At 47.1% G+C, this 14,961-nt stretch overlaps 1 protein-coding gene across 1 annotated transcript; it reads right to left on the bottom strand.

Annotated features, from left to right (window-relative positions):
• Nucleotides 1-371: 371 nt before the first annotated feature.
• CCL21 (C-C motif chemokine ligand 21) lies at nt 372-1,540 on the bottom strand. The gene is made up of 4 exons (XM_003943824.3): nt 1,381-1,540; nt 1,155-1,275; nt 868-1,050; nt 372-794 (listed from the first exon to the last, which is right to left on the bottom strand). The coding sequence occupies exons 1-4, from the start codon at nt 1,445-1,447 to the stop codon at nt 701-703; spliced, it is 465 nt and encodes a 154-aa protein (XP_003943873.1). The 5' UTR covers nt 1,448-1,540; the 3' UTR covers nt 372-700.
• Nucleotides 1,541-14,961: the final 13,421 nt, after the last annotated feature.

Consider the following 14,961-nt stretch of genomic DNA (forward strand, 5'->3'; position numbering starts at 1 on the left):
GTCTCATTGAATAGGTCCCAGGGAAAGGAGAGGACGTCTCTGGGATATCTGGGAAAAGATCTGAAGGTCACTCCTGGAGTTAGTGCTGGACAGAATCAGGGTCTCAGAGGCCTGCAGAGCTGTTGAGGGTGTGTGCTCCATGTCTACCGTCTCTCCGTTGGTAGGATTCCTCAGAAGACCAGGTCCCACCCTGTCCATCAACCTCCCTTTAACTGTCCAGGGGTGCAGGCACCTGAGAGGCAAGGGAACTCTTGGGGTAGATGGGAACATAGCATTTGTCAGCCTGAGTTTTTGGCTCAGAATGTGTGACCCCACCCTGTAGGGACTTTGGCATCTCAGAGGACACAAACACACAGGAACGGGTAGTTGGGTGGGAGGCCAGAACAGCTTTTTATTCGGTTTGGTATAAGTCATATTTACAAGGAAGAGGTGGGGTACACTGGGGAGCAGAATCAGGTCCAGAGTCCCAGTGATTCTCCTTCGAGGGGACAGTCCTGCTGCCTCCTCTCATGCTCCCTGGGAGACTCTCCCTCCTTGGCGTCTCTGGGCCTGGCCTGGTGTGGGTAGAGCTGGAAATGCAGCCATGCAGGGTAGAGCTGGGAATGCAGATGGGGTTGTTGAAGCAGGAGAGTGTGGCAAGGCTAGCATGGGGTGGCTGCTCTGGGGCCCCTGAGCATAGCCTCCTTCTTGCCTCTTGGGTTCAGGCTTCAAGCCCTGGTGAGGCTGGTGGGGTATCTAGGGCTCCAGGCTGCTCACTGGGCTGTGGCCCTTTAGGGGTCTGTGACTGCTTAGTCCTGTGAGGGCAGAAGAGGGGTGTGAGGGGCTGATCGAGGCTCCCCTTTACCCATATCCCTTCAGATTCCTCACCTCTTGCAGCCTTTGGAGCCCTTTCCCTTCTTGCCAGCCTTGGGGGCCCCCCTGTTCTTCCTGAAGTTCTGGGATGGTTTCTGTGGGGCTGGTGTCTTGTCTAGTTGCTGCATCAGCTGCTGCACCCAGGGCTTCTTCGGGTCTGCACATAGCTCTGGCTGAGAGGGCTTGCGGGGCAAGAATCTGAGGGTGTGGAGGGGGGGCGATTGGTCAGCCTTCTTGGTCTTACCCACCGTGCCCTCCCCACCCAGTCGCCAGCCTGTACCAACCCCTTTGTGTCTACTCACAGGATAGCTGGGATGGAGCAGCCTAAGCTTGGTTCCTGTTTTCGGTAGCCGCGGACAACCTTGGCGGGAATCTTCCTTAGGCTGTACCTGAGGCAACAGTCCTGAGCCCCTCCATCACTGCCTGCAGGGTGATATTCACAGGGAGCCAGAGGCTGCTTGCAGGCTCCTACCCAGGCCTCTTGATCCCCTTAACCCATCCAAGGCCCCTCCCTGCACCTCGCTTTACCTTGGGTCCTAGGGATGCCAAAGGCCAGAACCAGGATAAGGAGGCTCAGAGCCAGCGACTGAGCCATGGCTGTGGTAGAGGGTGAGTAAGAGGCCAGAGTTGTGGGCGAGGTGGGCAGCCGCAAGTTGGGGGTCTGTGCGTGGGCTGGGACTGGCCTGCTATTTATGTAGCAGACACTTTCACTTCCCTTATCCTATCCCCACTCCTTTTCCTTCCTGAAAGCTGGATCCGCTGGCACCAGCCCCACTTATCTCGAACTAAGTGGGGACAGTCCCCAGCTGCCAAATTTTATGTCATTAGTTGAATCTGTCTGGACTGAGCCTTCCTTTTACTCCCAGCTACTGTTTTCACGCAGACCTCACTGCCTCTCTCTTGGAACACCGTGACTGTCTCCTCACTACGTTCCAGGAGCCATACCCTTTCCCTCCTTTCAGCAAATCTGATTCTTAAGTTGTAAGAGTTCTTTTTTTTTTTTTTTTTTTGAAACAAGGCCCAACTCTGTCACCTAGGCTGGAGTGCAGTGGTGTGATCATGGCTCACTGAAATCTCTGCGTCCTGGGCTCAAGTGATCCTCGCACCTCAACCTCCCCAGGAGCTGGAACTACAGGCAAGCACCACTGTGCCTGGCTAATTTTTCTGTTTTTTATTTATTTATTTTATTTATTTTTTATTTTTTGTGGAGATGAGGTTTCTCCATGTCTAGTCCAGGCTAGTCTTGAATTCCTGGGCTCAAACCATCTGTCTGCCTCAACCTCTTGAGGAGCTGGGACCACAGGCACGTGACAGCACGTCTGGCTACTGTTGTAATTTTTTTTTTTTCTAGAGACGAGGTCTTGCTATGTTGCCTAGTCTGGTCTCAAACCCCTGGGCTCAAGCGATCCTCCTGCCTTGGCTTCCCAAAGTGCTGGAGAGCGACTGCCCTTGGTCTGTGGCATACCATTTTGTTTCCTTTTTGCTTTCCTTTTCTATGTATTTTATAGTTATTTTCCTAATGGATACCTTGGTGATTATAATTAACATCCTAAACTTAACAACCTAGTTTGAATAATACCAACTTAGTTTCAATACTATATAAACACTTTGCTCCTATACATTTTAGTCTCTTCTTCTTTGTATTGTTATTGTCACAGATTACATTTTTATACATTGTGTCCCCATTGACATAGATTTATGATTATTGCTAAATACATTTGCCTTTTAAATTATATAGAAAAGAGTGGAGCTACAAACTAAAAATACAATACTAGCCTGTATCTTTTTTTTTTTTTTGACACAGGGTCTTGCTTTGTCACCCAGGCTGGAGTGTGGTGGCACGATCTCAGCTCACAGAAGCCTCGACCTCCCAGGCTCAAGTGATCTTTCCACCTCAGCCTCCCAAGTAGCGGGGCCACCATACCTGGCTAATTGTAGTTTTGTAGACATGGGGTCTCACTCTGTAGCCTAGGCTGGTCTCAAATGTCTGAGCTCAAGCAATCCACCCTCCTTGGCCTCCCAAAGTAATGGGATTACAAGTGTGAAGCACCACACCTGACTATGTTGTCACTTTTTTTTTTTTTTTTTAGGCAGAGTCTCACTCTTTTGCCCTGACTGGAGTGCAGTGGGGTGATCTTGGCTCACTGCAACCTCCGCCCCCTGGGTTCAAGACATTCTCCTGCCTCAGCCTCCCAAGTAACTGGGATTATAGGAGACCTTTGTTTATTTGCATGGCTGTGAGTTACTATTTTTTGTCCTTTTGTTTCATTCTGTAGGTCTCCCTTTAGCATTTCTTTTTTCTTCTTTTTTTTTTCTTTTTTCTTTTTTGTTTATGTTATTTATTTTTTTCTCCCTTTAGCTTTTTTTTTTTTGAGATGGAGTTTCGCTCTTGTTCCCAGGCTGGAGTGCAATGGCGCGATCTCGACTCACCACAACCTCCGCCTCCTGAGTTCAGGCAATTCTCCTGCCTCAGCCTCCTGAGTAGCTGGGATTACAGGCATGTGCCACCATGCCCAGCTAATGTTTTGTATTTTTAGTAGAGACGGGATTTCACCATGTTGACCAGGATGGTCTCGATCTCTTGACCTCGTGATCCACCCACCTCGGCCTCCCAAAGTGCTGGGATTACAGGCTTGAGCCACCGCGCTCGGCTTTTTTTTTTTTTTTTTTTGAGATGGAGTTTTGCTCTTGTTACCCAGACTGGAGTGCAATGGCGCAATCTCGGCTCACTGCAACCTCCACCTCCTGAGTTCAAGCAATTCTCCTGCCTCAGCCTCCCGAGTAGCTGGGACTACAGGCGTGTGCCACCATGCCCAGCTAATTTTTGTATTTTTAGTAGAGACAGGGTTTCACCTTGTTGACCAGGATGGTCTCGATCTCTTGACATTGTGATCCACCTGCCTCGGCCTCCCAAAGTGCTGGGATTATAGGCATGAGCCACCGCGCCCACCCTCCCTTTAGCTTTTCTTACGGGGATGTCTACTATTAATGAACTCCCTAAGTTTTGTTTATCTGGAAGTGTCTTATTTCTCCTAGATACTTGCAGGATAGTTTTGCTGGATATACAGAATTCTTGTTTGACTTTTTTTTTTTTTTTAACTTAAGTCTTTAAATACATCCCCTACTGCCTTTTAGCCTCCATGGTCTCTGAAATCAGCTGGTTAATCTTACTGGGAATCTTTTGTACGTATTGAGTTACTTCTCTCTTGCTGCTTTTAAAATCATCCCTTTGTCTTTGGATTTCAACAATTTGACTATTATTTGTCTTGGTGTGGTTCTCTGAGTTTATCCTTCTTAGAGTTTATGATCTTCTTGGGTATGCTTATTCATGCGTTTCATCAAATTTGAGATGTTTTGTAATTATTTCTTCATTTTTTTAAATGCCCTGGTCTCTCTTTTCTCCTCCTGAGACTCCTGTGATGAGGTACATTTGGTGGTATCCCTGAGGTTTGTTTATTTTTCTTCTCATTTTTGGTAATTTCAATTGTCTTACTGTATTGTCAAGAATACTGATCCTCTCTTTTTTCACCTGTTTAACTCTGTTGTTGATTGCCCCTAGTGAATTATACATTTCAGTTATTGTATTTTTGCCTGCAGAATTTCTGCTTGAGTCCCTTTTTTTCTTTTTACTAATTTCCATCTCTTTATTGATAGTTCCATTTTGTTCGTACATCATTTTTCAGATTTCCCTTAACTCTTAGCCCATGGTTTCCTTCAGCTCTTTGAGCATATTTAAGACAATTAATTTTTTTTCCCAAAAGGGCCATTATTTCCCAGTTTAATTGGAGGTAATAATGAAACAAGTAACACAACAGTATTTGAGATTTCAGCTTCTCACTCTTATCATCAAGCCTCCCATCATCAATATTTATTGAGCACTTACAGTAAGAGAGTTAATTTAAAGTCTTCATCTACTATGTCCAATATCTGGGCTTCTTCATGGATGGTCTCTGTCAAATTCCTTTTTCCTGTGAATAGGCCATAATTTCCTGTTTCTTTGTATGCTTAGTAATCTTTTGTTGATAACTGGGCATTCTGAGTATTATAGTGTGATGTCTCTGGAAATTCAATTTTTTCACTCCTTAGGGGTTGCTGATATATGTTTGTTGAGAAGTGTGCCATCAATTTATGGTGAATTTTTCAAACTGTTTTTTGCAAAGTGTGTATTCTTTGTTTTGTGGGGTTACTGAAGTTTCTGTTTATGACCTGACAAAGATTTCTCTTCTTCCCCTGCAAACGGGTTCTGTCCCTTTAAATATTCTGATATACGTGGCTTGGGAAGGGGGCTGAAACCAAGCAAGCCTGTCCCTTCAACCCCAAGAGGGCTGAAACCAAGCAAGCCTGTTCCTTAGGGAACCACAAGGCAAACCCAAATGTAAAACTTCTCATTTTTGGTGGACAGGGTTCCCTCTGCCCACTCGGTGACCAGCCAGCCACTTCAGTAATGTGGGCTGCCATCCCCACTGTGTTGGTTGGTAGCTAGTGCCAGCATTGTGCTGTCTTTTGAAAGATGGGCAACTTCTTCCTCCATCAAGCACCTCCCTGCTTGTTTTAAGTGTCCAATCAGGTTCCAGACTTTTGAAAGAGTTGATTCCAATTGCTCTTTCCACCTCAGTGGTTGCTCTGGTGGAGGGACCAACCCCTAGACCTTCTTACTCTGCCATTTTGTATGATGTTGTTTCTTTAGTTTAATTTTTAACATTTTAAATCTTTTATCCATTTGGAGTTTATTGTGGCATATGATGTATGAGGATTATTGGGTCATAACTTAGAATCTATGTTTAAAACTGGATTGAGACCTTAGATTTGTAATTCCCACACCAGAGCTGGAGAATCCATCTGGTTTCCAGAATGCTAAACCCAGCAGCAAGCTCCTTACATCTTGTTTTTTGAAGGATGGCTTATGAGAGGATAGGGGAACCATAGGAAGAGAAGGAGACACATGTCAGGAGGGATGTAATCAGGACAATGATGGCCAAAGACATAAATATTGGGTTGCTGTTGGTGAAGGATGAGATGCAGAGGGCCTGGATTTGAAGATGGAGATATTTTTGGGAGGGGGGAAAAAGGGGTGGTGTTTCATTTCAGAGTCCACAGAGTAGAGGGCATGGAATTTGAGTGGCTTAGAAGAGAGAGAATTCAGCTCTTTAATCTGAGATTTTCTAACAGGCTGAGACCGTAGGCAGGGCAGGGAGTGACTCTGTTGGCCAGGAGCTGGCGTTCCTGAAACAGGACTAGGCAAAAACCAGGAGATAAGATTTCTTGGGTCTTTTACCTGGTCTAGTGGCAGATCCTGGAACCAGAAAGTTTTAAATTCCTAGCTCCCTGGTTTTCCCCTTGCCTAAGTGGAAGTGACTAAGAAAGTAGTAAGCAGCCTATCTTTAAAGAATTCTGACAGATAGAATAGCATGGGCTTGGGAGGGGGGCATGTAGATACTTCTGAAGTCATACTATATTAGTTTGCTTCCAAACTTGGCTACACTTCAGAATCACCTGGGAAACTTGTTAAAAACACATAATTAGAAGCAATATGCCAGACTGCCTTAAATAGAATCTCAGAATAGAGCCAAAGAATGTGTATTTTTACAAAGCTCTGCAGGTAACTCTAAGCATTTGGTGGGGAGGGGCTGGAAGAGCCATTTGGGCCTATTCTGCTCCCCACACTTGAGATTGACACAGAGTCAATCTGGGGAAAGTTGATCTGGGGAAAGGAAAGCTGGATTGATGCCCCCCTACCTCCCCTGGAGGAGGAGACTTTCTTTACTGGCGCGGTTGTAGAAAAAAAGGGGAGATGGCAGGGAAGAGGAGGGGGCTGGTTGTACCTTTTCCTCTCCTAAAATTTCAAGCTTGTTCTCTCTCCAAGATACTCGTCTGTCCCCTTTACCCTTTTTCATGCCATCAAAGAAGCTTCTTGTTGTGTCAGATGGTATGCACAACCCCCTCAGGTCCTGTCCCTGCCTGGTCTTCCTAGATGCAGGAATCTTGGTTGACTAGGCATCAACCCTAAGCCTCTACCTGTGAACTTGAGCCTGCAGGGTAGAGCAGTCTCAAGGAGATTTGCATCCTGGAGATATTGAGGTTTGTGTGTTTGGTCCTGGGGCTTAGAATCAATGTTAGGAGCCCTAAAGGAAATGAAGGAAGCAGTAGAGGCTTTTTTGGAGGTGGAAACCTGGCTGGACAAAAACCAGGGCAGAGAACAGCTGCCCTGAGAGTGAGGGTGGGATAGTGAGTCCCTACCACATCTCTGGTCTGTGAGTGGACCTAGTGGTGGGGGTGGTGAGAGGGAGGCACTGAAGCAGGGTAGAAGAGAGTGAGGAGCTCAGATGATGAGAATCATTACCCTTTTCTGGGACCCCAAGTCTTATGAGCCAATCCTCTGCCCTCAGCTGCTGGCCTGGGCTCATCGTACCCCACAGCCCCACTTGAACTCTAAGCAGGGTTTGAGGGTTTGGAGCTTGCAGCTTTGACCCAAGCCCCTCTCGGTCCGCAGACCAGGCTGGATGCAGACCTTGGGGAAGGGGACACAAAGACCCAGATGGCTGCAAATCCGAAATGTGGGGTCTCCACCTACAATTCCAGTCCTCTGGGTGAAGGTGTTGGCTTGGTGAGCTCCTGAGAGAATCTGATTATTATGTGACAACCTCTGGGGTGGCCTAGGTGCAGAGGAGTGCTGCACTGGTACCTGGGGTGAGGGATAAGGGAAGTACACATGGCTGACTTCAGCCCTAACCCATGATGACAAATTCAGCTCTAACATACTCTCTCACCAGACTGAGGTCCTGGGAGGCGGAGAGGAGCTGTGCTTATTCACACCTACCTTAGCTGCAGTGTTAGCAGGCCTATTACCTCTCTAGGATAGGCACCTGGAGTAGACATCCTAGGTGTGGGTGTTGCAAGAGTCTGGAAATTCCCTCATTGGAAAGGGCTACATTTCCTTCAGCTTCAGGCCTGTTTGCTCCTGCCTGGTGGGGTTTCCAGGGCAGCAGATGCTCCCCGCTTGGCAGGCAAGAGCCAGGGAGGGATATGGCGGGAATTGCAGCTCAAGGGCTAGGCAAGTCCTGGAATAGGATTGGGGTGGGCTGGGGCCCATGGGCCTGTATATCCAACAAGGGTCAAAGGGCCTGGGCGCGTTGCTGCTCCTGGGTTCCCAGTTGAGCACTGACCTCTCTAGGAATGAGATGCCCTGTGGACTGTGCAGCTGTTACTGAAGGAGCTACTCAGTTTCTGGGAGTCATCAATGTACAGAATGTGTGTGCCTAGTTAGTGTAGTTACATGCATTTGTTAATGTGTAGCTCTACCTAGGGTTAGGGTTAGAGTTAGGATTATGCTTAGAACAATATTGATGTTGTGGTTCCAGATTGGATAGGACTGGAATCATGATGATGTTAAAGTAGGATTTGGAATCGGGTTTGTGATTACTGTTGACAGAACTAGGTATATCTTAGGTGAGGATTGTGTTAGGGTTCGAGTAGGGGACTGCTTGCATTTAGGACTTGGATTAAGATTGAGGAGATCTTAACCCAAATCCTAAATGATCTTAATCCAAAGAGATATATTTTGTGTTGGAAGTTGTTTTTAAGCTTTCTTTCCCTTTTTTTTTTTTTTTTTGAGACAGGGTCTCACTCGGTTGCTCAGGCTGGAGTGCAGTGGCTCAGTCTCAGTTCACTGCAACCTTCCATTCCCAGACTCAAGCTATTCTCCAGCCTCAGCCTCCTGAGTAGTTGGGACTGCAGATGTGAGCCACCACACCCAGTTATTTATTTTATTTTTTGTAGAAAGGGGGTTTCACCATATTGCCCAGGCTGGTTTCGAACTCTTGAGCTCAAAGCAATCTGCCTGCCTCAGCCCCCACAAAGCAGTGGCATTACAGGCGTGAGCCACTGCACCCGACCCAGTTTTAAGCTTTCAAGATACTCCAGAGAGGTACTTAGGCTTCTGTGTAACATGTGGTATTGATCTGATATAGATGACAAGCTGTTGGCTGTTTTCCAGAACCTCCACAGTTGAGGGGTACAGAGTGGCCCCTGCAGCTCTGATTCGACTAGGGGAGGTAGGCATTGAGCTCCTGGGGAGAGGGTAGATCAGTTTTCTATCTCAATCTTATTTGGCCATGTAAACATTTTTGGATCACATCCACCAGCATTATCTGTCTAAGTACAGTTTTTCCAAGGGTCTTATTTGAAAAACTATGGTTTAGAGGTTTCTTTGGGAATGGGGTTGGAGTTGGGTTTAGAGGTATGGTCGATAGGGATGGGATTGTGGTTAACGTGAAGTATAGGCTAGAGCTACACATGAGGTCATGTCTTATATATGGGTTTTGTAACTGGGGAACCAGGACCTGGTTCTTCATGGTTTCCCGAGGATAACCTGGACTGGGTGTGTCTACCTGGTTTGTTCTTCCCTTGTGTCTGCTGTCAAAGAGTCTGAGGGTCAGGACTCTGCAAGGATGGAGGCAGCAGTAAATTGGGGGCCCTCGGGGTGATGGGTGTGTAGGGGAAGGATAGGGCTGCTGAAGAGGGCAGTGGACTCTCTTCCTGACCCTGACATTCTTTAAGAGCACACAACCACATTATTGAGACTAGGGATATGCACATGAATCCAAAACTATCCTATTAAAGGACAAGCAATAGGACAGAAATGACAAACCAGAGTTTAAAGGAGAGATGAGCCTGGTCTGAGGTAGCCTAGAGAATTTATGGAGGAGAGGGGCTTTGTAGGATGGATTTGGACTGCCTGTGTGTCTGTGGGTCTGTGAGATGGGTTCTGTGTGCAAACCTGTCTTTGTGTCTACATGTATCTTTGTGCCCGTGTCTGCTTGAGCGTGTCTGATGCAGGGTGTTCATGAGTCCATGTGAGTGTGTCTTCCTTGATGCATTTGTGTTTACTCTGAACTAGTTTCTGAGTGGTACGGTTGATTTATGTGTTTTTCTGTGTGTATCTGAGTGACGGGATGTCTGTATCCATGTGTCTTTGACTGTGTGTGTGATTCTTCCCTGGCCCCTCACTGTATCTTCCCCCTCCCCTGACATACCCCAGCTGCTAGCACTATTTACCGCAAGGAAGGCTTCCCTTCCCGCCATCTGGATTCCCATGGATCAGGCTGCCCGCCCAGGGACCTGCCTCTGTGGCCTTTGTAGTAGGCCTGACCTTGAAAGTGACATTCTGGAAATCCCCTAATATGCTACTTGCTTGGCCACTAGCTGAGTGTTTATAGTGGAGGAGAAGGACAAGGCAGGAAAGGGGGGCAGTTGGCAGCACCCGCCCCTCCTTCTGGAAACAGGATCTCATTGGCCCCTTCCCAGACCCCCCAGGGTCCCAGCCTCACTGTCTCTTCTGGGCATGAGAATGCACAGACCTCTGCAAGCCTGGTCAGCCCTATCAGACATCTGGCCCTTTGTGTCCCCAAGCACTTTACATGCCTGCATTGTGCTTACCTCTCATACTCCCACCTGAGCTCAAGGAAGTCCTTCCTTCTCTTCTGTCCCTGCAGTGGACACAGGGACCATTCTGGCTCTTCCATCTATGACAGATCTGGCCCAGACCATGGGTTCCAGAGCCCAGGCAGAGTATTTGGCCTTGGTTGGCTGGTTAAACAGCAGAGGCCCAGCCACCTCCCACATGGTGGAGGAATCAGTGTCTTCATGGAGTCTGTTCCTGTGCTCATCCTGTCCTCCTTGCCCTCCCTGCCTGAGTTGCAGTGAACAGGTACAGAAGTGAAGCCGCCACAGTCCCTGTCCTCAACAACTCAGTGTTGAACAACAGTGATGTTGTGGAAAAGCCATCCACCTCTCACTGCTGGTGGTCAGTTGCCTGAAATTTCCTCCAGCCAATTCTGAAGTGCCCTTCTGGAAAGCCCGAGAAGAGCTCTAGAAGATCATGGCTATTCACCATGACATGATGTTACCTGAGTGTGCCAGAGGTGAACTGAAAGATCCCAAGCAAACACTGATGTACTCCTAGCATCTACCCCCAAATCCGAAGTAGGAAATTCTTTTTTTTTTCTTTTTGAGACGGAGTCTGCCTCTGTTGCCTAGGATGGAGTGCAGTGGCACAATCTTGATCTCAGGTCACTTCAACCTCTGCCTCCTAGGTTCAGGCGATTTTCCTGCTTCAGTCTCCTGAGTAGCTCGGATTACAGGTGTGCAATACCATGCCTGGCTAATTTTTGTATTTTTAATACAGATGGAGGTTTCAACACGTTGGCCAGGCTAGTCTCAAACTTCTGACCTCAAGTGATCCACCCGCCTTGGACTCCCAAAGTGCTGGGATTATAGGCATGAGCCACCGTGCCTGGCCTGAAGTAGTAAATTCTGAAGTTCATACTCTACATGCGAATTTTGCTTCTTGTCTCTCTTCACCCTGGGGAAGATATAAGTTGGGGTTGTGCTGGGGTTATGGGACGGGATGAGCAAAGCTTTATCTGCCACCGGCATCCTGCAGGAATCATAGGCTCTGACGCTGACTTCTCTTAGGTCTCAACTTTGCTGAGAACTCATAATCCTGAAGGTATCAATTCCAGCTTATCCTGAGGGTATCAGTTCCAGCTCATCTTTGTCATGGGACTTTAATTAGCAGCATGAGCCCATGCTGGCCCCAAGCAAGTAGGAGCATGTGGGGAACCATGGGAGGGACCTGCTCCACCCTAAACCAGGATGTGTGCACACTAACCCTTGTCTTCCTACCTAATGCTGCTGTGACCCTCCTAAGTCCATTCCCTTTGTTCTGGGCCTCCCTCTATTCTAGCTGTGTGGCTGCCTGCCCAGCTCCCACTGGGCAGGGAGGATGTGCCTGTCACAAGACCTCTTTTGATTTTTGGGATGCTTTAGGAAAACACCACTTGAACGCAGGTTTGGGCCTTGTGCCTCTCTGCCCCGGGGACCATCTGTAGGCTGGGCCCCCATCCTTTAGGCACAGCATCAGCATTCAGAGCAGGGACACATCCATGCTTCTTCCCAACCTGGCTCTTCTGTATCCAAGCAGTAAATGCTGAGGTCCTTTCAGAGGAAACAAGTTCTGCCACCTCCTCCTCCTAGTGATGGGATGGTGAGTGATCCTGAGTTTCCTTAGGAACCAGGGGCATCCCACTGTCCCTCAAAACATGTCATAAAGAAGTCACAGTGCTTCCTGCCCTTTCTCCAGCTCTTGGCTCCTCTGTGGTAGGTCGGAAGGGGAATGCAGAGATGTCACCTCTTGAGGGATAATAACTGTCCAAAATAGAGGTCCCTCCCATCTTCTCAGGGCAGCTTCTTTGTCTTCCCGATTCCCAATCCTCTCCTCCCACCCATATAACCTCCCTGATCTCTCATTGAGCACTAGGATGCCACCCCTGACCTGTTTCTCCATCTCCAGCCTCATGCTCTTGCTCAGGCTCCATGCATTTAGAGCTTTTTTCTGTGACCTTTCCTGCTGGTACAGTGTTCCAAGAGCAGCTGCTGCACAGTTCTCAGCAGCAGCTTTGATCTCCTTTTCACCTAGCTATGTACTCACAACCAACTGCTTGGGACCTAATAGAAACATTCCATGGTAACTTCCAGAATGCCTCTCCACCTCCAGCTTTCCAGCTTTGGTTCCCATATCGTTTTCCCTTCCCACAGACATGGTCCCTTCCCAGCTCCTCACTCGTCCCTCTGGATCTGTGCCCATGCTTCCTTATATGTGGAGGAATTCTTTCTTCTCCTAATCCATGAAATCCTCTCTCATTAACTCTACCTTCTCTTTACCATCAGTGAAGTTCTGTATTTTTAGCCAAAGCCAGCCTGTGAACCTGGGGACTTGTTCCCATTCCTTCCCTTCTGCACCACAACATTGTTCCAGCAGTTCTCCCCTTGAGCTCCTGCAACATTAATTTATCTGTCTCAACTGGATGTTTTCCATTAACATCCACCATGCTATGTCTCCAATCTTTTTTGAAAAGCCCTTCGGCGTTCTAATGCTTCATATTTCTGCATCTTTATTTGAACAGACCTCCTTGAGAAGCTTATATTACCCTTTCTAACACTAACTGATGTCTTTCAATTCTCTCTCTCTCTCTCTCGCTCTTTTTTTTTTTTTTTTTTTTTTTTTGAGATGGAGTTTTGCTCTTGTCGCCCAGGCTGGAATGCAATGGCATGATCTTGGCTTCCTGCAACCTCTGGCTCTGAGGTTCAAGTGATTCTCCTGCCTCAGCCTCCTGAGTAGCTGAGATTACAGGTGTGGGATTGGATTACCGGCTAATTTTTGTAGAGATGGGATTTCACCATGTTGGCCAGGTTGGTCAACTCCTGACCTCAGTTGATCCACCTGCCTCAGCATCTCAAAGTGCTGGGATTACAGGCATGAGTCACTGTGCCTGGCCGTCCATTCTCTCTTGAATCTACTCCAAGTCACACCTTAATCTCCACCATTCACCTGAGGCGGCTCCTGTTGAGGTCATGAATGATCTCAGTGTTGCTAAATCCAACACTCTTCATCTTGCTTGGCTCATTGGCAACTTTTCATGCAGTTGATCTCTTCTTGAAAAACTTTCTTGTTTGGCTTCCAGTATTCCACACTCATCTTGTTTTCCTTCTGTCTGGCTGGCTACTGCTTGTCAGTTTCCTCTGTTTACTAGTCCCTCCTTTACTTTCCAGTTTGTTAACTTAGAAAAGTCTCAGGGCCCACTCCTTAGATGTCTCCATTTACAGTTAGTTGTTTGGTGTGTTATCCAGTTTCATGGTTTCTCTCTCTCTCTCTCTCTCTCTCTCTCTCTCTCTCTCTCTCTCTCTGTATTATCTGAAGCCAGGACCCTCCCTGAGGACCATCAGGCTTCTGTGTTGAGGATAGACTGTTGGGTGAATGGTCTCAGGATGAAATGGGGAGATTAGTTATGATGCTACTGGAGTAATGGTAGCAATAGAGAGGGTGAGAAGTGGGTATTTTCTCAATATGTGCTTGGCAGTAGAGATAACAGGATTTACTGTGAATTTGGATGTGGACTGTTAGGAAAAAAAAATCAAGGATAACGCCATTGTTTTTGTCCTAAATAACTGGAAAGATGGAGCTGCAATTAGCTGAGGTGAGAAATGTGATTAGAGTGGATTTGGTATGTGTGATCAAGTGGTGGTAAAGGGCAGAAAACCAGTTCATTTATTTTTGTATGGCTTGAGATTAATATTGGACTTCCAAGTTTATAATTTGACTAGGTAATTTGGGAGCGAGAATAGACTGTCTACCCCATGGGATCATGAGCTCCACTGGGAAAAGGCCTGTGTCATGTTCATTGTTGTGTTTAGCATAGTACTTGGCACATTATAAGTGCTCAAATATTTAATTGTTGGCAACTTTTTAAAAATTTTAGATGGAGTTTCCCTCTTGTTGCCCAGGCTGGAGTGCAATTGCATGATCTTGGTTCACTGCAACCTCTGCCTCCCGGGTTCAAGCGATTCTCCTGCCTTGGCCTCCCAAGTAGCTGGGATTACAGGCACATGCCATCACACCTGGCTAATTTAATATTCTTAATAGAGATGGGGTTTCTCCATGTTGGCCAGGCTGGTCTTGAATCAAAGTAATTTTTTTTTGTGGCTTCCTCCTCACCAGCTGATTACTTCCTCCCATGGCACTACCACACACCTCATAGCCCCATTGCAGTCATCAATACTTTGCCTGCACAGCCCTGACTTTGGATTCAACTAATGTAAGGTCTTACTATGCATGGGCCACTCTCCAAGGCCCTGGAGTTATGAGACAGTGGAAAATATTCTGGTGGAGTGGATGCTAAATGTTCATAAATCAAGCATGACCTTTAACTTCATGCACTCCAGACAAGGGCTTTTCTTCTTTGATGTGGAATGGTGACCCACCTGAAATGTAAGTTAAAGCTCCTTCCCTAGACAGGAAGGACTTTTTAGTCTGACTCACACCTTCCCTTATGACAATACAGTGGAGACAAGGAGGAGACAGACAACGTATTGCTGAGACATATAGAGTGTATTTCCGGTGGCGCCCTGTCCCACCTGCTCATTTATTTAAGGAAATGACAATACTGGTCCTCTGGAGGGATGCAGCAGTGGGGAGCCCGCAAACTCTTTTTCATGGCTCTGCATCTTCTCCTTGAGCAGACCAATGTTTCTGTCTGAACTGAGGGTCAGGAG

Source organism: Saimiri boliviensis, chromosome 2, assembly GCF_048565385.1.
Source record: "Saimiri boliviensis isolate mSaiBol1 chromosome 2, mSaiBol1.pri, whole genome shotgun sequence".
NCBI lineage: Eukaryota > Metazoa > Chordata > Mammalia > Primates > Cebidae > Saimiri > Saimiri boliviensis.